At 36.6% G+C, this 24,792-nt stretch overlaps 10 protein-coding genes across 10 annotated transcripts; 4 read left to right on the top strand and 6 right to left on the bottom strand. All coding sequences in view use genetic code 12, as the record gives it.

Moving 5' to 3' along the window:
• Positions 1 to 258: 258 nt before the first annotated feature.
• On the top strand, positions 259 to 1,749 carry CTRG_05099 (Ran guanyl-nucleotide exchange factor; the record flags this gene model as incomplete). Its single annotated transcript, XM_002550755.1, has 1 exon — positions 259 to 1,749. The coding sequence occupies one exon, from the start codon at positions 259 to 261 to the stop codon at positions 1,747 to 1,749; it is 1,491 nt and encodes a 496-aa protein (XP_002550801.1).
• A 142-nt stretch (positions 1,750 to 1,891) lies between these two features.
• POL3 (DNA-directed DNA polymerase delta) lies at positions 1,892 to 5,131 on the bottom strand (the record flags this gene model as incomplete). Its single annotated transcript, XM_002550754.1, has 1 exon — positions 1,892 to 5,131. The coding sequence occupies one exon, from the start codon at positions 5,129 to 5,131 to the stop codon at positions 1,892 to 1,894; it is 3,240 nt and encodes a 1,079-aa protein (XP_002550800.1).
• An 872-nt stretch (positions 5,132 to 6,003) lies between these two features.
• CTRG_05097 (uncharacterized protein) lies at positions 6,004 to 7,275 on the bottom strand (the record flags this gene model as incomplete). The annotated part of the gene is made up of 1 exon (XM_002550753.1): positions 6,004 to 7,275. The coding sequence occupies one exon, from the start codon at positions 7,273 to 7,275 to the stop codon at positions 6,004 to 6,006; it is 1,272 nt and encodes a 423-aa protein (XP_002550799.1).
• Positions 7,276 to 7,684: 409 nt separating this feature from the next.
• NIK1 (Nik1p) lies at positions 7,685 to 11,071 on the bottom strand (the record flags this gene model as incomplete). Its single annotated transcript, XM_002550752.1, has 1 exon — positions 7,685 to 11,071. One exon carries the CDS (start codon positions 11,069 to 11,071, stop codon positions 7,685 to 7,687), a length of 3,387 nt encoding a protein of 1,128 aa, XP_002550798.1.
• Positions 11,072 to 12,997: 1,926 nt separating this feature from the next.
• TOM70 (protein channel) lies at positions 12,998 to 14,779 on the bottom strand (the record flags this gene model as incomplete). Its single annotated transcript, XM_002550751.1, has 1 exon — positions 12,998 to 14,779. The coding sequence occupies one exon, from the start codon at positions 14,777 to 14,779 to the stop codon at positions 12,998 to 13,000; it is 1,782 nt and encodes a 593-aa protein (XP_002550797.1).
• Positions 14,780 to 15,240: 461 nt separating this feature from the next.
• Positions 15,241 to 17,013, bottom strand: CTRG_05094 (uncharacterized protein; the record flags this gene model as incomplete). Its single annotated transcript, XM_002550750.1, has 1 exon — positions 15,241 to 17,013. One exon carries the CDS (start codon positions 17,011 to 17,013, stop codon positions 15,241 to 15,243), a length of 1,773 nt encoding a protein of 590 aa, XP_002550796.1.
• A 673-nt stretch (positions 17,014 to 17,686) lies between these two features.
• RBP1 (peptidylprolyl isomerase) lies at positions 17,687 to 18,052 on the top strand (the record flags this gene model as incomplete). Its single annotated transcript, XM_002550749.1, has 1 exon — positions 17,687 to 18,052. The coding sequence occupies one exon, from the start codon at positions 17,687 to 17,689 to the stop codon at positions 18,050 to 18,052; it is 366 nt and encodes a 121-aa protein (XP_002550795.1).
• A 91-nt stretch (positions 18,053 to 18,143) lies between these two features.
• Positions 18,144 to 21,530, bottom strand: CTRG_05092 (uncharacterized protein; the record flags this gene model as incomplete). Its single annotated transcript, XM_002550748.1, has 1 exon — positions 18,144 to 21,530. One exon carries the CDS (start codon positions 21,528 to 21,530, stop codon positions 18,144 to 18,146), a length of 3,387 nt encoding a protein of 1,128 aa, XP_002550794.1.
• A 230-nt stretch (positions 21,531 to 21,760) lies between these two features.
• Positions 21,761 to 22,345, top strand: CTRG_05091 (iron-sulfur cluster assembly protein; the record flags this gene model as incomplete). Its single annotated transcript, XM_002550747.1, has 1 exon — positions 21,761 to 22,345. One exon carries the CDS (start codon positions 21,761 to 21,763, stop codon positions 22,343 to 22,345), a length of 585 nt encoding a protein of 194 aa, XP_002550793.1.
• A 219-nt stretch (positions 22,346 to 22,564) lies between these two features.
• On the top strand, positions 22,565 to 24,469 carry CTRG_05090 (uncharacterized protein; the record flags this gene model as incomplete). Its single annotated transcript, XM_002550746.1, has 1 exon — positions 22,565 to 24,469. The coding sequence occupies one exon, from the start codon at positions 22,565 to 22,567 to the stop codon at positions 24,467 to 24,469; it is 1,905 nt and encodes a 634-aa protein (XP_002550792.1).
• Positions 24,470 to 24,792: the final 323 nt, after the last annotated feature.

The raw sequence follows: 24,792 nt of genomic DNA, 5'->3' as shown, positions 1-24,792 counted from the left end.
TGAAAGATTACTAATCGGTAGTGTATTTTTTCTGTCCCCGTTCTCGCGCTCTCGTGTGTCTGTCTGTCTGTCTGTCTGTTTCTTTTTTGTTTTTCGTTCGCTCGCCCGACAAAGAGCAAGCCTTTTTGTAAACATCATCACCATCGACGGATTTTGTTCAATTGTTTTTTTTTTTTTTTTTTTCAACCAGATTCTTCTCAAGCTTTCCCGTTTTTTATTATTGATTCAATTGCACACTCAATACAAATTAAGAACACAATGGTTGCCTTAGAAAGAAAGAGAAAGAGCGAGGCCAATGGCAAGAATGGAACTAAGAAATTAAAAACTGGTTCATTTGCCACTTCCTCATTTATCTTGCATTCCTATTCTAAATTACCAAACATTAATGAATCACCAAAGACAAAAACAACTCCATTAGATATATTTGTCTGGGGTACCGGATCCATGTGTGAATTGGGTTTGGGACCTGATTCTAAAAATAAAGAAGTTAAAAGACCAAGATTGAACCCATTCTTGACTGAAGAAAAATTGAATGGAACCAAGATTGTTGATTTTGCAGTCGGTGGTATGCATACTTTGGCATTAGATGGTAAGAATAGAGTATGGTCTTGGGGTGGAAATGATAGTGGTGTTTTAGGAAGAGATACATCTCAAGCAAAAGAAGTTCTAAAAGATATGGATGCAGATGCTAGTGATGATGATGAAGATGGAGATTTAAATGAAGCTGAATCTACTCCTGGATTGGTTGAAAACCTTCCAAAGGATTCCAGTATTGTTCAATTAGCTGCAACTGACAATTTAAGTGCAGTATTACTTGATAATGGAGACGTTTATGCCTGGGGTTGTTTCCGTTGTAATGAAGGTTTATTGGGATTTTTACGTGATGAAATCAAGATTCAAAAGACTCCATTAAAAATCAAGGAGCTTAAAAATATTGTCCAATTAGCTGCCGGTAAAGATCACTTATTGGCTCTTGACTCCAAGGGTATAGTTTATGCATGGGGTAATGGACAACAATACCAATTGGGTAGAAGAATTTTGGAGAGACATAGATTTAGAAGTTTAGAACCTCAACAATTTGGATTATATAACATTAAGTATATTGCAAGTGGTGATTTCCATTGTTTTGCAATTGACCATGCAGATAATGTTTATGCTTGGGGTTTAAACCAATATGGACAATGTGCATTAACTGGTGCCAATGGTGAGTTAGAAGATGGATCCGTTTTGACAAAACCAACCATAATTGAGGAATTATCAAAATTGAAAATCAAACAGATTGCTGCTGGTGAACATCACACATTGGCTCTTACTGATGATGGACACGTCTACTCTTGGGGTAGATTGGATATGAAAGAAATTGGTATTCCAACTGATAAATTACCAGAATCCACATTTAAGGACCAACATGGTAAACCAAGATCAGTCCCAACTCCTACTAAAATTGAGTTTAATGCCAAAAAGGATATTTTAATTAAAACCATCGGTGTTGGTTCCCATCATTCATTTGCTGTTACCGATGATGGATTTGTTTACGCCTGGGGTTTTGCAGAAACTTATGGTGTAGGATTAGGTCCTTCTATTGATGATGTTGAAGTTCCAACCAGAATCGTCAACACTGCTACAAAACATGAAGATATTCTTCTTATTGGTGCTGGTGGTCAATTTTCTGTTAGTGGGGGTGTTAAAATCGAAGACGAAGATAAAGCTGAAGACAGAGTTGAAAAATATGAAGAATTAGAAGAATAGAGACGCTATGATTTTTTTTTTTGTATTTCCATGTTATAACTTAGAATAATTTTGTATTTTTATATAGTATCACGAAGTAAAAGAAGAAATAATTAATTGCTACATATATATAGTAAAAGTTTAATATATGCATTCCATGTCTTTACCAATCTGTTTGATCCCATTTTACAAGTTCAATAGATTTTTGATGTACATCTTTCTCTGCCTTCTTTCTCATATAGAAAATAGGACAATCTTTATTGGAGCACAATACTTCTTGGTGGAGTGAACCCTGGCACCTTTGACATTCCGTCCACAATCTTGAAAACTTATTCTCCAAATAATTCATCTGCGAAAGGGCAGCACCATATAAATCTGGACCTTTACCGTCAACAATACAATTTTGACACAATGCCCCATGGTTTCCTGGCTTCAAAGGATTCTTACAGCTAATACAAACTTCCAATGTCTTTGTGAATCTCATGAGTCCACCCGCCTTCTTAGGAGCAGCAACTTTAATTGTTCTTGTGTGGTCCCCATTCAACAACTCCCTTGTCTTTGCGTCTCCCAAGATAGGATTGAAGATTCTTTCCAATGGCTTTGTCAACTGCTGTTCCAAGTAATACTTCACATCAATAGGTAAAGAATTTTCCAACACGTATAATGGATCTTCTGATTTTTCGTAATTCTTGTCACTACCAGTTTTAATGATAACGTACGCTACTCTATCCCCCAACTGTGGTGCAGAACCAGGATCTCTTGCCTTCATTCTTTCGGCTAATTCAACATGTGCTTGTTTAGCAGAATAATCATGTTTTGAGTAAGCTTTGGTAATGACCAATTGGGATAAATCAACTCTATTCTGCAACAAGTCAGCAATGGTTTGTTTAACAAATCTCTCTGCTTTACCAACATCACGTTCTTCCAAGATAAACTCCAACACTTTCGTAACCACATTTTGCACCAATCGACAATTATCTCTTCTGACTGTTTCAATACCTTTGGTATCCATCTTGTCAAACTTTTCCGGTCTTGTCCAATACAACCCGGCGTATCTCTTCTTATTGATCAATAAATATGGGAAGTAGACTTTTTCAAACTCCAATTTGATAGGATCCTTAAATTTTGTTGAGACGTAATTTGCTGCTTCTTCGCCCAATTTCATACATGTTTCCAAATCCTCATAACCAAAACAAACCATGACCGAATCAGTATCACCATAGATGACTTTAGCATCATAAGGATGCCCATTCTTTTTAGAATAATAATCTTGAACAACATTCTTGGTTTTCTCAATCATTTCACGACCAAAAGCAGTAACAGACGACGAAATGGCCAAACATGGCAACTTACCGATTGTTGCACCAGTGAAACCATAAACGGAGTTTGCAGAAATCTTTAAAGCTAATTGTCTACCATTAAGAACATCTTTCTTGAATGGATCTGTCTCCTTTTTCAAGTCAGCTTTCGCTTTCTTTCTTGCAGTCAACAATTCGTTCAAAATTGTTGGCAAGATACCTTGTCTCAAGCTTGATTTGACAAAATAATCCCCATTCGGAGTCTTTGTATAGTCGTCTTCAGTCAAACCATATGCCTGAATACTCTTTTTGTTAAGCAATGTGGTATAACACAAGTTGTGCGCCATCATAATAGATGGATACAAAGAACTAAAATCCAAAGTTGCAATAGGTACATCGTAGTAACCACGTTCTGGTTCAATAACAGTCGCACCCTCATATTCTTCATTGGTGCCTTCACTTCTAAGGTTAGGAATAACCACATCTTCTTGTAAACATTTTCTGAACAACTGAGAGATAACTTTGATTTGTTGACCTCTGGAAAGCAAGTAAGAAAATGGAACACCTGTGACTCTTGCCATTTCCGTGTAATTGACCAAACACATAAGTTTGTCTAGTAACCTCAAGGGAAGAAATGCATCTTTTAAACAATATACTGCCAATCTTCGTCTCGTCTCACTATTTCCGTTTTGTAAATCAGTAATAATCGAGTGTTGGACATCTTCTTTTTGTTCACCTAAAAAGTGGGCCGATACAGAATTCAACGTGTACGATCTCAATTTATACTCACGATTAATGAATTGCAACAAATCCAATTGCATTCTTCCATCAATGTTGACCACCTTGTTCTCTCTTGTACCATATGCTCGTGAACTGAAAACAGAATCCTTAATTTCTTGCTTGACCAGTTTCAATCTTCCAAAAAATGGAAACTTTGGCAATTTCAATGCTTCGGCACGTCTCAAAACATAAGGAATATCAAAGTTTGCTGTGTTGTAACCAATAATAACATCAGGATCAACTTCACAAATAAACTCCTTCCAATGCATCAACATATCCTCTTCCTTTTCGTGAGAAAAGATTTGAGAACCAATAATTGGTGAACAAGAACCAACAGTGAAAACATTTCTAATAAAAGGTTTCGATTCACCTGATCTTTGAACAACGTTGGCAATTTGAATGACAGGATCGTGCTTTGCTTCAGGGAAAATACCTTTTCTCCCAGCACATTCAATGTCAAATGATAAAATACGAAGTGGTGCCATTTGCAACCATTCACCTTCTGATGGATGAGAAATCAAGTCTCGGTAATCTATTGAACATTCAATCTGACATGTGGAAATCTTTTTGGTAACCAATTTATACTTTGTTTTTGGTAGTGTTATCCAGGACATCCCAGTGATTTTACAATCAATCATCAATCTCAATAAATAATTAATGTTATCATATGTAACTGATTCTGACGGGAACATATCATTGAACTGGATTTGACCCCTCTCAAATGCGCCACGTACTTTGGTAATATTTCGATTTCCGTTCACATATATTTTAAAGTATGGTGTTTTGATATTCTTATTGTAACCCCAGATTGACTCTTTTAATTTGATTTCTACCTTCTCGATACCTTCGTGTCTGGCTTGAAGATAGCTTACAAAATCATTCAAATGCTCATCCTTCAAGAAACCCTTAGGAACAGGGCTGTAGAAATAATGAACAAAACCAGTCACATTACACAACACCGAACGACCTTCTTTAGTAATCCCAAAAAATCTTGCATAGGTGTCAATATCATCGGAATGTTCTTCTGCATCCAATTGTTGAAATGAAATATCTTCCAAATCAGGATTAAAATCGCTAGGTAATGGAGGTCTGGACCAAGATTGATCGTCATCATTTTCCAAATCACGAGCTGCTTGAGTCATATTTAGTAATTCTCTTTCAAATTCAGATGGTTCTTCAGATCCATTAGGAAGTTTGACTTTCTTAAGAAGTTGCTCTTGTGATGGTGTTAATTCTAGCTGACCATTGATCGATTGTGATGCCACTGGTAGAGAGTGTGCTTGATCTTGGTGAGTATCTTCCAAAGCTCTTTTTGGGGCAGACATTTGTTACGTTGTTTTTCTCTCCAGATATAACCTTAAAGGATTCAAATAAAAAGATGATAATGCTTTAAGAAAATAATAAAAGTAGCTTACAAATTTTGTTCTTTCTATTTGATAGATTTTTTTTTTTTTTCTCTCTCTTAAGTTTCATTTTTCTCCTTCACTCTTCGCGTCACTTGAGAAGACGCGTTTGCTCAGACGTGATCAGAAACTGACTCTATGAATTCAGCGTAGAATGGGTTGTGCAATGCCAGAGAAGTGTGAACTTCATCATTACTCCACTTCATCAGGCAGAGTGAATCAGTTTAAACTGAGATTCTTGATGTTTAATAAATTAATAAATTTTTGGTAAATTTTCGTGATTAAATATTAAAAATTATAGAATATGCTATTTGTTCAGTGGAAAGTATTATGAAACATGTCATAAAAAACAATGATAATTTGTACCTTGATGTATAGGCTGATTAATTATGTGTATATCTAAGAGTTCTTGATATTCACTTGTCTGTATTACACGTGACAAGCTTGAAAGTACGTGTGTAAACCATTTTATAGATAATTACAGAAGACAACACAAAACTAAGAAACATTACGCAATGGACTAATTTGCAGTCAGGTGTATTTTCCCCATTCCCTGATCAAAATGCTACTTATATTACGAACGAAACTATCAATTTCTAGTATAACTTTATTCAAGAAAAAAGAGATCTGTTAGAAATCTATTGTAATTATACCTATTCTATAATTCAGTTTTCTATGTAATTCCTCGATAGCTAATGACAGGTGAAGGTCGTTGACAATAGCATTCACTCGCCAAATGGAACAAGTGTCACTATACACCACCAACTTAACATCTTTTAAGTGTGATTAAAAGCTCACCAGTGTTTAAATGGAACCCAAACATCCTCAATTGTTTCATCATCTTCCCCAACAACAAAATAATATGGGAAACAAGCAGCAGAAATACATGCATGTTGTGGAATAATTCTTATTTTTGTTCCATATGGGAAGAATCTACATGATTTATTTGGATCTTCTCCACTTGGTTTCAATATTCCATGTTCTTGACTAAGTTTCCCAACAATCCAATCGCCATATCCATTTGGTTTCACAACTTTTCCAAAACCTGGTATCTTACTTGATTCTCTTGCTAATGAAAGAACACCAGCATTGATAAGTTGTTCACCAGGCTTTTCATCTCCCCTATCTGGATAAGTGGATACAATTTCAGCCAATACTGATAATGATACATTTTTCTCATCAACACAACCTGTTGCCATTTGTTGTAAGTCACAACATGGATAATTACCAGCATGTAACTCTAATTCTCCTACAAGTGATTCTCCACCCAATACACGAGTCAACTCATCTGTAGTTAACATCTCGGATGCATGAGCTGTTGGGGTAGCACCTACTGAAAGAACTAATGAAATCTCTGGATCCAATTTTTTAGCAATTTTCGCAGCATTATTGACATTTTGGATTTCTTCAACTAGTAAATTTTTAGCAGATAACTCGTCACCTACCGAGTATGAGTTTCCTGCATGACAATAGAAACCAAATAATTCAACCTGCAGTTTGGTTTCTTCATCTTGTAACAATTTCTTTAATAATTGATCCATTGCTTGGTGATGGACTTCTAATCCTGCTCTATGATACCCTTGGTCGACTTTGACGAATACTGACCACCTTTTAATACCCTGGTTCTTCTTTCTAAATGAAACCAATGCATCTATTTGATCCACATTATCTACCATAATGGAAAACCTTTCTACATGGTTAGCAAACTCTGCATATTGAGGAATACTTGACTTAACCACTGGTAAACTGAAATGAACATCTTTAATACGATTATATTCTCCAATGTTCCAAGCTTCCATCATAGTAGATACAACAATACGATCTGTATAACCATTGACTTGTATTTTAGTTCCTTCCAATGTTTTATGTGTTTTAACATGAGCACGAAACTTGGCACCTAATGAAGTTGCATTATCTGCCATACGTTGACAATTTGATACATATTTCAGTTTGTTGATTATAAGTGCGGGTGTTGGTAAATCATTAATTGACTTACCAACATATTGATTAACAAGTTGTTGCTTATCAGGAATTGGTGTCAGTGTATACTGCTGATGAAATGACATAGTTTTGTATTTGTTAAGATTGCCAAGATAATGACTCAAAATGGTGTTTAATAAACCTTTTTTTGGATTCGCAATTAAAAATGGACATTTTTTGTTTGTCAGGACGGTCGTGTAAGCCCTACTGATAATGAACCACGCAACGACCAATTATAATTCACGTTACATTTAGGCACCGACAGTCAATAGTGTTGCAAAAAAAAAACCATCCAAGGGGTGTTTCTAGATGGGTAGCTATTGTCGAACAAATAAATATACTGTAAATATGTAATCTTTAAAAATCTAATATACACTATACAATCAAAAAAAAAACGTTTCTTTAAATCAATGGAAATAATATAGAATAAACATAGGATTTTTGAATGCAATAATATTCAGGGGAGTCTACTCGCCTTGTAAGCTCCACAACCACCTAAAAGTCAGAAACCTCTTTACCATCCTGATCCCCAGAGTCACCAGTAATTTCGGTGATCTTATCATCTGAGCTTGTAATACAGGATAATGACGTCTCGGTAGCAGATCTCTTTCCTTGAGCCAATGTTCCTGGTCTTGATGGAATATGGTCGTTGGAATGTGACCTCACAGGGCTACCTGTACGTGACAAGTCCAAGGACGATGCTGATGTTGAGTACCCATTTCTATTAGGAGTAACTGCACTTTTGCTTGAACCACTAGTTGGACTATTACCAAGACTACTCAATAAGGTTCCACTGCCACTTTTAATGGCACCTTTCTTTAAATTCTTGGCAAAATCCGATGTTCGATTATTGTTGTTTTGTTTCGACAACTCCTTCAATTGGTTGATGTTATGAATACACTTATTAATGGTTTGCATCAACAACTTTGGTTTCAATGGTTTTGAAACGTAGTCATCCATACCCTTGGCCAAAGATTTTTCACGATCCCCCAACATCGCATGAGCAGTAAGGGCAATGATTGGGGTTCTGAAACTCAACGAATCAATTGGATTGGACTTCTTTTCCCATTGTCTGATCTTTTCTGTGGCTTCAAATCCTCCCATTACCGGCATTTGAACGTCCATCAACACAACATCGTACTTGTTCTTCTTGATAGCTTCATACGCTTCTAAACCATTTTCAACAACTTCTATTTGATGACCCTGTTTTTCCAATATCCTGACAGCTAATTTTTGATTCACAAGGTTGTCTTCAGCTAATAAAATCTTATAACTAACGGATTCGTCTGAATTTTGAGAAATAGATCTAGATTCCAATGCAGGTATTATGGCACTGGCCAAATCAGTTATTGAACATGGCGTGTTACCATATGACGAAATACCCAAATCTATACAGACTCTCATGTTCAATTGAGGAATCGAATGATGTACCAAAACCAATGGAATATATTTAACCTCTGAAAGTAGACGCAATTTTTTGGCGGTTTCAATGGAATCAATCATGATGATGTCATATTTGATTGGTTCAGACAAGCTTGCATCCTCGATATTTCTAACAATTATTGGGTTCAAACCCAACTCGATGATTCCTTCTCCAATTTCTTGTAATTCTTCGTCACTGTGCTCAGTAGAAACAAATAAAACATAATGAGAACTGAATGGCAATAGTTGTTCCGTTTGTCTAGTATATCTGATATTTGAAGGTGAGACACTGACAGTGAAGTAGAAATTAGATCCAGATCCATATTCAGAAGTTACCCATATCTCACCACCCATAAGATGAATCAATTGCTTGGAAATAGATAAACCTAAACCAGTACCACCAAACTTTCTAGTTGTTGAACCATCGGCCTGACAGAAAGTATCAAAAATCAATCCCAATTTGTCCTTTTCAATACCAATACCAGTATCGCTAACACAAACCTCCAACAATAATTTATCAGAATCTTCGCCTACTTTATCTGATTTTTTGACACTAACACTAACTTTACCCTCTTTGGTAAATTTGATAGCATTACCAGCCAAGTTCAAAATAACTTGTCTCAATCTAAATGAATCACCAATTAAGTTATCAGGGAAAGACGAGTCACATTGATATGTCAAATCCAAGTTTTTCTCAATCGCCTTAACAGCAAGTGTTTTCAATGCACCGAAAACAGTACCTCTCAAGGAAAAATCTATTTGTTCAACAGTCATTCTGTTAGCTTCAATCTTTGAAATATCTAAAATATCGTCAATGATAGTCAACAAGGAATTGGCTAAATTGTGTACAATAGACAACATCTCTCTTTGATACTGAGTCAACTCTGTATCCAAGGATAATTGAGTCATCCCGATAATACCATTCAAAGGGGTTCTGATCTCATGCGACATATTAGCCAAGAACTCTGATTTTGCGCTGTTTGCCAATTCAGCAGCTTCTCTTGCAGCAGTATTTCTTTGAAGCGATTCTCTTAAATTGAACACCATTTGATTAATCTTTGTCTTCAAAGCATCCATTTCACCCAGCGCTTCGACGGTAATAAATCTGGTGAAATCACCATCTGTAGCGGCAGCAGTAATCTGAGCAAATGCTCTCACTTGTGATGTCAAATTCGAGGCCATAGTATTGACATTTGATGTGATTTCTTTCCATAATCCATCCACATCACTTACTTGAGCTTGGATCCCCAATTTACCATTGATACCAACATCTTGTGCAACTTTGGACACTTCTGAGGCAAACAACTGTAATGAATCCACCATTTTATTGATTGTATTCTTCAACTGCAAAATCTCACCTTGGGCATGCACATCAATCTTCTGCGACAAATCACCGTGTGCAACTGCAGTAGTGACGGTAGCAATGGATCTCACTTGATTAGTTAAATTTGTGGCCATCAAATTAACATTTTCAGTGACTTGTTTCCAAGCACCTTCCACATCTTGCACATTTGCCTGCCCGCCTAGAATACCCAATGTTCCGACTTCTCTAGATAATGTAGTCACGGCAAGGGCAAAATTCTGCAATCGATCCACCATTTGATTAATGGTTAATTTCAAGTTCAATATTTCCCCTTTACAATCAGCAGTGACTTTCTTTGACAAATCACCTTTGGCAACAGCCGTGGTGACGTTAGCAATATTTCTGACTTGGGTAGTCAAATTGAGCGCCATGGCATTTACGTTATCGGTTAATTCTTTCCAAATACCTTCGACATTCTCGATCAATGCTTGCCCACCTAGAATACCTAAAACACCGACATCTCTAGCAACTTTAGACACCTCAAAGGCAAAAGTTCGTAATTGGTCCACCATCGTGTTGATTGTACGTTGCAACTGCAAGATTTCACCCTGGGCATGAACATTAATTTTTCTTGACAAATCTCCTCGGGCAACAGCTCGAGTAACATCGGCAATTTCTCTAACTTGGTTGGTCAAATTAAGAGCCATGATATTGACATTATCAGTTAATGAACGCCAAATCCCCACAGATCCATCGTTTTTTGCTTGTCCTCCCAATTCACCGTTTGCGACTTCTGTGGCAACTTTTGTAACTTCGTTGGCAAATGTTTGTAACTGGTCCATCATAGTGTTGATAGTAATTTTAACCTTTAAAATTTCGGGATCATTTTCAACGGTATGGATCTCTACTTTTTTGGACAAGTCACCCATGGCGACAGAAATAACAACGGTACCAATCTCACTCAACGCCTGTTGAAACGCCTTGTTTGCGGTTTTTGATGTTTCTAGTTCATTTTTGTAATCGTTGATAGTCAAGTTCTGTTGTCTGATATGTTTGATCAAGTCATTTCGTATGTCCTTATAATGTTGTTGGTATAAATCAGGGTCTTCGAGTATTTTCAAGATTTCATCTTGGGAATAAGACGAGGTTGATAACATAGCAGGGATTTTGTGTGTGCCAATATTATTATCGATGCTATTATAACTACTATTACTGCTAATCTGAGGATTAGAAGCTGAATCAGTAGCAGTTATCTTTTGTTTCTTGATAGGAGGAATAATCTTGGAAAAATAATGTTGTTAAAATAAAACAAAGGGGAAAAGAAACACTAAAAGATTAAAATTAAAAAACAAAAACTTAGGAAAATAGTTGACAAAACTGCAAACAACAAGTGCTCTAAATCCTAATGAAATAATAATAATAAAAAAACAAATATCCAAAGTGTAAGCCGTTATATCAATCTAATGTAGATAATAAGCTTCGTATAACTTTCTTTCTTTCAACACTCTGTTTCTATTTTGAAGATGTTTTTTTTTTCTTGCTTCTTTTTGGGGATTCCTTCAAATTAAGATTTTCTTCTTTATGGTGTAAGGGGTAAAGAGGAAAGAAGAAATTATGGGTCTTTTTTAATTTTAAAGTTGTTATATAAATATAGTTATTAATAATATAGAATAAGCGACTCGATAGTAGTATTCCACTTGTTGGTTGGGTAATGGAAGTATTTGAATATTATTTTTATTATCGTATTCCCGCGTGTGGGAGTAGTAGTAGTCGTAGCAGTAGTAGTGCGTGGTATCTTTTTCTTAAAAAAAATCGCTACAGATACAATTTTACAGTGTGAAAAAATAAACGTGAATGAATCACAAACTAAAACCAAAACTAAAACTAAAACTACATAAAGCCAAAAAGAGGAGAAATGAAAAAAAAGTAGACAAAGCGTCATCATGATAGGTACTTGTCCATTGTTGTCTATCTCTATATATCTGAGTTATCACTGTACAACACACACTTTCCTAGAGATAACAAATACAGAGCACAAGCCATGACATGGCATCGTCAACACAGGTTGTTTATTGTTTGCCCCCTGTGGGTTATGAACAAGATTCTTTTTATTGCTACCGTGGTTGCACACAGAAGAAGTTTTTTTTTTAGTTGACAAGGCTTCAAAAACAACAACCCACATAAATTAGGTGCTGTTTTTTTAGTAACCAACGTTAGTCTCACCATAAACAGGGAAACATAACAGCACAGCACAGAACAGAACAGCACAATGTTATATCCCTATATGAAGATCAATAGTTAATGCATACGAGATTTACTGATTAGTTTCATGGTGATATTTTGCTTCTCTCACAAAACGTTTTGGACCAATAAAAACCCAATCTCGATTGACAATGGCAACAGAACAGAACAATTTTTTTAACCACAAACATCTCTAACAACTCACCGTGGATCTCACCCCAAAAAAAAAAAAATATCTCAATGACGTCATTTCTACAGACCGTAATTGCAATTGTGTTTACGCCCACGACCCAAACATAATAATTTGGCCCTTGGCCCATCTCTCTCTTCTTCCCCCTTTTATTTTATTGTTCTTCAATAGTGTATTGTAATAGAGGTGGATTGTTGCATTGTCAATTAAACACATGCAGATTATGAGGTGATGTTCCAGTAGTTACGTATCAAAATACGAATCAAGTTTCTACATCTTGATTAGGTCTTTGACTTCTGAACCTAACTTGGGCTGAAAATCAAGATAAAGCCCTGATTTATCTAACCAGTCTAAAAATAGCATTGAAATTTCTCAATATTTGTTGCTATTACATAATTATCTGGGGTAAGTATTATTTTTTTTTTTCTTATTACTCTTGTTTGCTCTTTCTTTCATATTACTGTAATCCATCGTAAGAGACTTGAGAGATCATGGCTTTAGAGTGTGTTAAACACTATTAATATTTATGTATATATGTCTACATATACAAAATAAAACAAATTTTGGAAACCTGAATTGATCACTAGCATTATATACAGAAGAAACGAAAATAACTTTAAGACAAAAAAAAAGACATAAATTACACGCTCCTTTACATGGCTCCACTGCCTCTCATCAATTCTGCAATCTTGTTGTTCAAAATTGGATCATTCTTAATTCTCTTTTGCATCTTGGTTGCTTCAGCAAAGGAGGTGGCTTGAATCTTTTCTTCAATTGATCTGGCCAAATCGCTACTTTCTTCAAACAAAACAACAGCATCATCAACTTCATCCTTTTGCAATTTAATTTGAGCTAATGAAATTCTAGCTAACTCACTCTTTGGGTCAATGGCACAAGCCTTGGTCAACAATTCTTCGGCTTCGCCAATTCTTTCTAATGATTCTCTAGAAATAACGGTAGCCTCGTTAATCAAAGGTAAAGCACCAACAGAGAATCTGTCTAATTTTTCTTGTAATCTAGAAGCAATTTCAAATTGTTTGCATGCACCTTGGATGTCACCTTTATCAGCCAAGATTTCACCATAGTAGTTTGGAACTTCTGGAGAAGTTGGGAATTTCAATTTGGCTTCGGTGAATTTTTCATTGGCCAAATCAGTTTGACCGTTCTTATAAGTGATACATGCCAATTGAATGTATGCATAAACATTGTCTGGGTGTAATTCTTTGGCCTTGTTGAAGTTAGTTTCAGCATTAGCCAAATCACCGGTCAAGTAATGTAATTGTCCTAAGTGGTAGAAAATGTCAGGACATTCACTGTCCAAGTCTTCAGCAGCCTTAAAATCTTTCAAAGCAGCATCGTAAGATGATTTATCAGCGTTAATCAATGCTCTAAACACGTAAGCTCTAGCTCTTGGTTTCAAAGAAATAGCCTTTTCAATAGATTCAAAAGCGCTGGTTGGGTCATTCTTCAAAAATTGGAAAGCAGCCAAATATTCTAAAGCAACAGCCTTAACAGGGTCTTCATCTTCCAAGTTAGAAACAGCTTGGTTGATCAAGGTGTCAGCTTCTTCGTAGCCATGTTGAGTGTTAGCGTTAATCTTTTGTAAAGCATCGTACAAGAATTTAGCGCCACCTTCGCTGTTCTCATTAATTCCCTCTGGTTCGGATTCTTCGACAAAAGCACCAAAGAATGATCCAATGGTAGCAGCAGATGGCAAAGCCAAAGTCTTTGGTTTCAGTTCGACAATCTTAATAGAGTGCTTTCTCAAAACTCTTTCCAAAACTTGTTCAATGGATTTGTTAGAGAAACCACCGTAAATGGTTAAAGCAGTCAAGTCAAACATGGCATCTTCGTATTGTTCCAAAACTTCGTAAGAAGTGGCTCTTCTCAAAATACACTTGGTGTAATCTGGTTTCATTTTGATAGCTTCGGTTGTGTCCTTGATAACATTTTCATGATCTTCTAAAGCAGCGTAACAAGCAGATCTATTAGAATAATAGATTGGGTCGTGTTTCAAGTCTAATGCAGCACTATAGAATTCAATGGCTCTCTTGTATGCTTTATTCTTGAATTCGTTGTTACCATCTTCCTTCAATTGCATGGCCCATTCTTCTTTTTCGGCATCCAGCAATTTAGAAATAACATCCTCAGTCAATGCTGGTAATCCTTGTGAATCGGTTGGATATTTAGCACTGGCAGTAGATTTATCATCTTGAGAAGAAGTAGTTGGTTCTGGAGAAGACTTTGATTTCTTTGACTTCTTGCTCTTTTTCTTGGTTGATGAAGAATCTTGACTATTGGATTTATCAGATCTATTAACTGATCCGGTTTCTTGCTGTTGAGTATAATAATAATAAGCCCCAGCAGCAGAAAATGCAGTCAATGCAGTGACAATAATAGCTGTCTTGTTTTTTATAAAGAAATTATCTGACATTTCCCACTAGCAAATTCAACAAAAATTTTCTTTTTTAAAATAAATATATAATCTATAGTTGATGGATTAACACCTTATGAATAGGCAATGATTATTGGGATATAGATCTTTGTCGAATGTCCTGTAAGTGATTTTGATGAAAAACTTTTCCTTTGTTTCTTTGTCTTTCTTTCGCACTTTTAAAGCAATGGCAATTTTTTCATTCGTTAGGGTAAAAAAAAAAAAAAAAAAAAATAGCAATAAAGTGGGTGTGTGCCGATGACAAAACGCAAGCAAAGGAATGACGGGTAGTGTGAGAATGGTCAAAAATTAAAAGCTTATATTTTTAATGAATGAACCCCATTCTTCATAGTACAGTTGCAATTACATGTTTAAACTCAGATTAATACTAATATGACAATAATTACAGAATTATATCTATATAGTTACATAAACTACATCACAAACATGAACCAACTGCTTCATGCTTGATATCTTCTTCTCGCACTTTGGTTATCTTCTTCTCTTACAACATCGTCGTAGCTCGGTAACGTTGAATTATCTTCTATTTCATTGGTAAAATCGTCCCCGGCAATGGAGTCATGAGGTGAATATCTCCTGTCAGGTAAAGGAGGAGTAGATTCATTGAGTCGCTGGAGTATTTGTTGCATATTATCAACTAGAAGCCCACTTGATACTTTAATATTGGAGCACTTCAACTCAACTTCTTTAATCCTTTTGGAGCTAGCAGTTGACGACCCATCGTCTTGTAATGGTTCTGCAGTGAAACCAGCCTTGATGAGTAAATCGTACGACCTCCCAATATTACATGTTCTGAAACTAGGAGCAACATGGTCTGGTATCACACAATTAGCAAACAACTTTTTTGGAATCTCCACTTCATAAACACCTCTACCACTACCCCCCTTTGACGATGAAATCAGGGAATTTCTATTACGAGTGCCATCCATCAAATCAAACTTCAAATTCGGGTAGCTATTATTGCATATGGGAATCGTTTGCACATTAGTACCCATATGGTACTCACTAGTTCCTGAATCACTCTCAACAACTGATACAGCTGTGGTCGATATTAAATTGACCGCAATATACTGTAAGTAAACCACCCCCAATCCATTGGACTCCTCGGGCTCACCATACTTCAGCAAAGAATAAGTGCTTGGGTTCACAGGTGACACGAGGAATAACTTAAACGGTGCTACTTTCGATGGAGTTAATAATGTAGGATGTCTGAATCTAACTTCAAAAGAAAATGAAACATCAACAGGCGTGATCTTTGGATATTTGAACGTCAGTGATTGTTTATTTGGTGCTGGTTGTGGAATGCTGTAATTGATGTTGGACGACGAATCAGTAGAAAACAATCGTTGGAAAAACCCTTGTTTCTTCGGTAGTATTTGTTGTGCCAACTGGGATGGTACTCGCTGAACTTGTGGTTTGGCTCCGGGTGGAACCTCAACACCGACGATACTAGGAATTCTGTTCTTGAATATAACCTCCTTGCGCACAAACACCTCTTTGTACAGCTCCTCCTCGTTTTCATTACTTGGAGGATCGGTTTCCAATGGTAAAAATGTGAACGGCTCAAACGAACGCAAGTTTACCTTGAATATCGATGATCTCTTACACGTGACCTTGACGTAATACTTGATAGTTGCAAAATTTCCCATACCTGAAATGGAAGGTGGTAATTGCGAAGTAATGTGATACGGAAGTTGGGATTGGGAGGGATTCTTTTGCGTTACTCCATTAGGTCCTGCAACAAACTCTTGGTAGTATTGTTGAGCTTTGTGCCTCACAAAGTCGCTATTAAAATTTCCATTGTTTATCATTACATCAAGAGTGTTTTTATTGATCTGTATCTTATTTGTAATTCCACCCCTTGAAACACATGAATTATTCATGGGGATCTTGAACTGAAACGGATAAGAATAATTTCCGGGAGCAAGAGTAAACTCTTTTGCTTGACTTACTTGTCGAATATTGTCTGGTGGGAAAACAATAGAACTATCATAAAGGATCTTATGAACATCTTGAATAACTTTTTCCTTTTCCTTTTTACCGTTAGTTTTGGGAATAGAAAGCTGTGTTGTTGATTCACCTTCAAGTTTAACTTGGATCCAGTTTAATGAAATTGCTCTTGTCACCACCAATGTAACCGTCCCTTTGATAATATCATTGTTGGTAAATGCTCCAGTATGTGGACGCTCTATCTCAATTTTAACGTCAGACATTTCCCTTGAAGGTGGTTGTAGTACTCGGATCAAGTGGATCTCTTCAAACAGAAAGAAAGAAAAAAAAACGGTTTATAAAAGGCAGTTCAACGGATAAGAAAAATTGACAATGAAAATTTACTAAACAAAAAAAAAGTGAAGCGAAAGAAAAGCGAGAACTTGATCTAATGCCGGTGTGCTGCATACGACGGCTATGTAATGTCACGTGAGTGTGTCTATACTGTAACTAACATCATGATGAAGTTATTAAAAGAAAGTTTCTTGTTTCTGAAATAGATCTATTGTAAATAATCTTTGTTTATTGTTTTTTTTTACAAGATTTGTGAGCTTTATCGGGATCTGACAGAAGAACTGACCATCATACAATCAGCCACTGCACCTGGAAACAACACAAACGTGGTTACCGGCTTTAAATGACAATTGTTAAATATTCCACCACCATTACCACCACTTTATGGTCTGTTCTTGAACATATTGATACTCATCGATGTTCTTACGTTTGTGTGTCACAAAAGGAAAAGTGAACGAACGAGTAGGTCACTGGACGAACAGACACGGCAAAGCGACAAGGAAGAAGAAGAAGAAGAAAAAAAAAATTCAGACAGAAAAATTGCCACTTCTTGTATTGCTTTCTTCACTCCAACTTTAAATCAATTGCGTATTCAAATCACAAATGTCTACTCTTCCAGAAATCGAAATCCTTCAAGAAGGTGATAACAAGACCTTTGCTCAACCAGGTGATACCGTTACCATCCATTACGATGGTAAGTTGCTCAACGGTAAAGAATTTGATTCTTCAAGAAAAAGAGGCAAGCCATTCTCCTGTACCGTCGGTGTTGGCCAAGTTATTAAAGGTTGGGATATTTCTTTAACTAACAACTACGGCAAAGGTGGTGTCCCAAAAATTTCCAAGGGTACTAAAGCTATCTTGACTATTCCATCAGACTTGGCCTATGGTCCAAGAGGTATTCCTCCAATTATCGGTCCTAACGAAACTTTGGTTTTTGAAGTTGAATTGTTGGCTGTTAATGGAAATTAGATTTGAACGACCTATTCTATTCTTTTCTAGAGTTTGAAGTATTCAATGTATATTTTCTTTCTAGAGTTTGTTATTAGTTATATGTGAACTACTATTTGTTAATATACAAATTACCGTCACGAATCAATATGTTTGTAGTCACGGGAATTGTTGGAAGTGCTACCTTATATTGCACGTCAAAAACTTTAAAAGTTGGTAACTTAATCAAACTTAAGCTCTCTGTAGTTGTTTCATCATCTGTCTCATACCGACCAAAATAACCCATATGGTGTCTACTGAACGGTAACACTGGGAATGCACTCTGCCTAAACGGTATCACATTTCTATCATCTTGCTCGAAATTCCAGCCTTGCTCAAAGCCAGATAGTTCTGTTGTAAATGTGAATATCCTAGGTGTTGGGTTTTCTAGAATGTATTGCAAACCGTAGATGTCCCCAACTTTTTCTACTTTCAATAGTACTCGTGGTTCCGACAACGGCAATTTAATTTCCCATTCAGGGGTCTGAAATTCCACTACCAGGTCACTGTTCTTTCTCTTCCATTTGATAACAGCAGAGCTCAAAATTTCAACATTTCTATGACTGAATCCACTTTTGCTCTTAGTTATAAACTGTTGAGCATACAGCTTTGGGGTGTCAATTAAATCGACCAATAACTCGGGGTTCTTGGACACTAACTGAAAGTCAACAGAAACGATCTCCAACTTCTCTCCAGCTGCATCTTCCATAAATTCTTTATACTGATCAAATATATCAAGTTTTCCCTCCCATAATCGTACAGCTATTGGCATGTTATGATCTGATTTGTATGGCAAGATAAATGGTGACGGCATATCCGCAGCCCTCTCACGGTAAGTCGGCATTACCACAAAACTTACACTAAATGGATTTGGCAAAACTGGAATTGATACACTCGCAGTGTCGTAGATTGTCTTCTCGTTTTCGGTGCTTTCTTGTTCGAGTACAGTTTGTAATTCAACATTAATAAACTCCTGGTTCCATTCTCGAGTATACAAGTACAATGTATGAGAACCATCTTCTAAAGTCTCCAAATTCAAAGGTTCGTCATCCTTTTGTGAATCCCAACTTGTCGCAATATCGCCAGATTTAATACTTGCAATGAGCTGACCAGCTTTGCACAAATGTCTGTTTTTATACTCAATCTGAAATGGAATGGCCAATCTCTCACCGGGAATGTAACAAGTGATTGGGGAAATTGGTTTAATTCGTATGTCGGGTTTTACTGGGTAAACTCTGATCTGTGAGCTTGGTCCTTCTAGCCTGATGTTTCTTTTTCTGCGATCATCAACTTGAAAACTGGCCAATGTTGAGCTAGTAAAATCGTTATGAAGTTCAATTTTGTTCAAGTTTATTATGTGGTCCTGATGTTTTATTTCCACTGTGATTTGCAACTTCACCACATCGATTTGAAAATTTCCCGAACTTAACGCTTTCTGTTCATGATGGAACACTTTTCGTGGGATGTCGATTTCTAAGTTGGCAGAATCCACAAACGTCGTCTCTAATTGCTCTCCCGACATTTCATTGATAAAGGACCCTTTCTTGGAAAAATCGTTGCTAATCGAGACATTTTTGAAGCCTGTTCCCCCTAATCCACTGTCGATTCTAGTGAAGCTGATATCTAATTGGTTGATGAATATTCTCACTTTGGTCTCTTCTGGAAAGAAGGACGTTATTGTGTTCTTGTTCAAGTTAGAAGACAAATCAATTTGTAAAATACATTCATCATGTACATTGATTTCGTGTTTCATCTCTTTGTTGATCAACAATACATCAACTTTGAATAAGTTATGAACCGCAGAATCGATAATATCAATGTTCAAGAGTGACTCATCAAATACATTCTTCACGGTATACTTGTCTAAATCGAAATTGGACATGTATGGTATGGTGGACAACTTTAAAATTACATTCAATTCCATTCTTTTGTTCCCTGAAGAACTGTAGCAGTGCAATAATTTTTCCAATATTAAATGTGAAATATTAGACCATTTATATCCCCCAAAAGAACTGTATGCCATCTCATAGTAGTCACTGGCTCGGAGTTTGTTATCTGTATACAATTCTTCTGCTAACAACCAATTTATATACAGAATTAAGGAATTCAAATTGTTGGAACCGGATATCAGGCTCAGGTTCAATGCATTATTTTGGTTTAATTCAAGCTCTTGTATAGCACTACCAAGTAACTGTATTCTCTTATCCTTAAACTGGCTTTTCTCATATGCTTTCATGTATACCAACCCTGGATTTGTTGCAACATCAAATTCAGGTAACTGTAATCCACCATAATAACTGATGACATTGCCGGTATTCAGTTTCAACAATGATGAACTATTTAAACTTGTGATCAATGAATATGGAACGAGTGACATTAGTTGTGCCAACCACTCATATTGAACTGAAATCCAGTTACTATCTTCATTCATAACACTGACTACGTTTAGAATATGTGTTTGGTGTTTTTTTAATGCTTTCAACGAATCCTCCAACGAGAAATACCCACGAACAATATGAAAAGCAATTACATCCAACAAGTCTTTGATTTGTGCTATTATTTTGTTGTCATGTTGAGATAAGTTAACTGCATATGTTGAGTTTAGGATCGTAATCAAATTTTGGTAGCCAATCTCCAATAATTTTATACCAGGTTCGAGATTATGAGGATATATAAATTGAAGCATCACTCCTTGTTTGATTATATTCCTCGTTTCCAAAAATTTAGGTGTCAACTCAATAGAAGTATCGACATCATTAACCTTCGGGTATGAATAAAACTTCTTGTTTCTCTGTTTGATTTTATGCTCTATGTTGGAATAAAATGCACTGCTTGCGTCCTTTAATTGTGACAATACCATATCTACAAGGGTATCACAGTCGTTTGCCAATGTATCTTCAAAATTGCGCAAATATACAAGACCATTGAGCTTAGATAAGCCGGTTTCTTGTCTGAAATTAGAAAGTCTCGACTCGCTAACATCTTCTGAAGATGTTAGGATAACCGTCAATTTACAATCAATTGACCAAAGTTTTGTTTTCAACTTGGAGATCTTTTCAACTATTTGATGGTCGGTATCTGGACCGTTGATTTTGCACACAAATATCATTGCAAACGGAAACTCTTTCACGTACTTTGTAAACCACTCGTGGATCAATATCCCATTCGGGAAAATACTTGAGTCCTTGTTGAAAGGCGACAACACAGAATGTTCGTTTTTGCTATATTCTTGAGATGGAATTAGTACATCTTCACTTGGTTTGTCAAACTCGATGATATACTTGGTTCTTGAAAGACGGTTCTTAATAATGCAGTTATCCCACACTTTCCCAGTCACGTTGTGTGCGTTAAACAGTCTTGTAAGTCTGTCCAGTACTGCGGAATCTATCAATTCCTCTGAAAAGTGAACTCGTATAAAAGGTTGAAGTAGTTGTAGGTACAGAGAGTGGTAATTTTCCATGTCTAAACCTGGTAGTGATTGGTATTTGGTTCTCTTGCCATGGACATACTCGGTACTGGTAGAATTTTATTCTCAACAGAGAAAGTTCATTTCATTTGGAAGTCGTGCAACTGTGGCAAATTTGATATCAGATTAAAAAAAAAAAGGAAAAATTAAAAATTCAAAAAAAAAAAAAATGAATCACACCTCGACATACATTGTATTGTACAAAAAACCACATACAAACAAAGATGAGTGACCCCATTAACGCAAACCCAACAATCATAGATGTATCCAGTTTACCAACTAGATTGTCTTCTAATGAAGAAAAATTGGCAGAAAAGAAACAGCTCGTATCCCGCTTTGATTGCTTGTCATTATTGAATCCCAAGGAATCTGCTGAAAGTGATCTTGCATCTGACGAAGAGGAATCTGATCCTGAGGATTATGACCCAATAGATGAACAGGAAATCTTTGATCTTATAGCTTCTATTTCTGATCCAGAACACCCTTTAACGTTGGCTCAGCTTGCGGTAGTAAACTTGTCTGATATTAAAGTGACTAATACACAAGAAGGAATATCTGAAGTGTTAATAAGAATCACACCTACCATTACTCATTGTTCTTTAGCTACCTTAATTGGTTTGGGTATAAGAGTTAGGTTGGATAGAAGCTTGCCTCCAAGATATAGAATTAGGATATTAATCAAGGAGGGTACACATCAGCTGGAGAACCAAGTCAACAAACAGTTAAATGATAAGGAGAGAGTTGCAGCTGCGTGTGAAAACGAACAGTTGTTGGGTGTAATTCTGCAAATGTTAAGTACATGCAAATAAAACCTATTTTTCGTTGAAGCATGAAGATTCATTCCATCCTTGCACTCTTCCCTTTCAGCAAACTTTAAATCTGCAGACACGGCACCGCAAAAACTTCAAATCAAAGACACACTCTTTTGAATACTAGAAGAAGATCACCAGAGTTCGTGGAGACAGGACATCCATACAAGCCAATAGCTAGTTCTTTACTATATATATAACTATATACACATACTGATAATGAGTAACAAACGATATAGTCACCTATCTACAACGAGGAAAGAACACTTTAATACGGAAAAGGAGATCCAGAAGTACCAGTTGGATGTATCCACTTTTGATGTTATCAAGGTCAACAACTTCAGAAACTATAACTGCTCCACGCTCTTCTGGTATTTTTACATGTGGACATTGGTTTTCTTGTCGTTTGCATTGTTGGCCACTGATGTATATTCCTGTCTAAACATCTTAGTCTTCCACAAATGGGCCACAGATGACTACAAACCCTATGCATACGCCATTGCCAAATGGATCTTCACTGGCTGTATAATATTTCAGTTTGTGTTGTTATTCTACCATTGGATGTGGGCGATTCATATCTTGAGGACGAAGAACATAGCATTGGTCTATTTGAATTCCATTGCCAAGAAGGTGTATTCTATCAGGAGCTATGATTACTTTTGCTTGTTGAACAACATCAACGAAGGAAGCTTTTTTGATTGGTGCTGCTTTCTAACTTACTACGAGTTGGATAACGCTCTCCAGATACTTGTTGCTGATACTCCGCGTCAAGTCATCAATGTTTTGACGCTACGATACTATGCCACTGGTGGTGAGTTGAACAATAACATTCTCCAGAACATTGAAGACATCGCAAAGACCAACTTGTACTTGTCTATTATTCTTAGTTTCATGTGCTTGTCGGTGTTCATCTATGCCATCTTTTTCTTTCGATTTTTGTTTGGCATGATCTGCTATGTTCCATTGAAAGTTCAATTGAAAAAGGACAACTACAATTCATTCAAGGACTACTGTTGTAGCATAGTGAATGATCACATTGAGAATGCTGTCCGTTTGAACCATAAATCGAAGACAGTGTTGTTGGAACAAGGTATTCTATCAGAAGAGAGAATTGCCAAATTGCCGGTGTTGGGAGAAAATCCTCCAAATTACAACGACTACTCGAAAACCTTTTACCGAACCACTACTCAAGACTACTCTACAAAGGAATCCATTATCCCGTTGGGTAATATGAAGAACAGGTCTGATTCGACACATGACTTGGGGGTTCAATATGGTAACCAAAAGGAGGAACATGTGTACTCTCCTATCAACGACCAGCCAAACATCGCAAGCAAGAGGTTGAGTGAATTGAGAGATAGATATAACGGTCAAAATTTGACATATTCAAATGTGGATACCCATGCAAACAAGGTTGAACGCACCTACCAACAAGACTTTGCAAATTATAAACCTAGATTGAAATCCATTGAGAGCCAAAGTTCGGTTACTCCATCTGCTCCTCGACATAACAATATTAGATCCAACAGTTTGCCATACCAGGAGACTACCTCCAAGAACAATATTGGAAAGTTGCCTGAGAGATCATTTACAGATAATCTAGAATATCATCCAAAAAGAAAGCAGCCACCTCCGTTGATACTTGACAACATGAATATGGAAGAAGGGTTTGAACATGCGGATGAGGAAGATGGAAAAACAGTTCTTGAACTGTACCCAATTCAACCACTAGAAAAGACCTACATGCAAGAGTACCAGAAATCTGATTATAGTCTTACACAACAGGGCAATGAATTAGCTTCACAAAGTGACCAAGTTCTGTCTTGGAAGCTCGGGAATTCCCAGTTGGTTAACCCCTTCATGAACTCTACCGAGGAGCTTTCCACGCCATTAGTCGAATCAGCAGGTTTCTCCAATCAGATGACGTATCGGGACAACGATTCCATTCCAGAGGAACAAAACAAAGACGGCTCCAAAGAAGTTGTAGCGTCTAGATCTGAAGTGTACCCTGTCAACGATGGTGTCTTTGATGAACTATTAGACGATATCAGTTTTAGAAATACTAATAATGAAGATACACCATATCCGGTACGTGGGGTGTCAAAGTATTTCAGTAGTGACTAAATAGACTGTATAGACTTTCAAATGTAGAATGACTTAATTCAAAGAAGCTGACTCTTTAGTAACATAACCTGGAACATGGTTCGACTGCAAAAGTCTTAAATGTGTTTCGTTTGTTCTCAATGTGTTAACTACAAGCCGGGACATCAGCCAGAGAAACTATTATTAGTAAACGGAAAAAAAAACAAAATATTCGCATCTCTTTGGATCGCTTTAACAGATGAGGGAGTCTGCTGTATGGCAACTATGCCATAGAGCCCTCTTTACAAGTTTCCGGATCTCAGTTTCGGTTTGCCCATGGAGTCACGTGGTGATTGGTTTTGTGT

Source organism: Candida tropicalis (assembly GCF_000006335.3).
Source record: "Candida tropicalis MYA-3404 genomic scaffold supercont3.7, whole genome shotgun sequence".
In the NCBI taxonomy this organism is placed as follows: domain Eukaryota; kingdom Fungi; phylum Ascomycota; class Pichiomycetes; order Serinales; family Debaryomycetaceae; genus Candida; species Candida tropicalis.
Note: the sequence above shows the minus strand (reverse complement) of the source record. Positions and strands in the feature narration are given on the sequence as shown.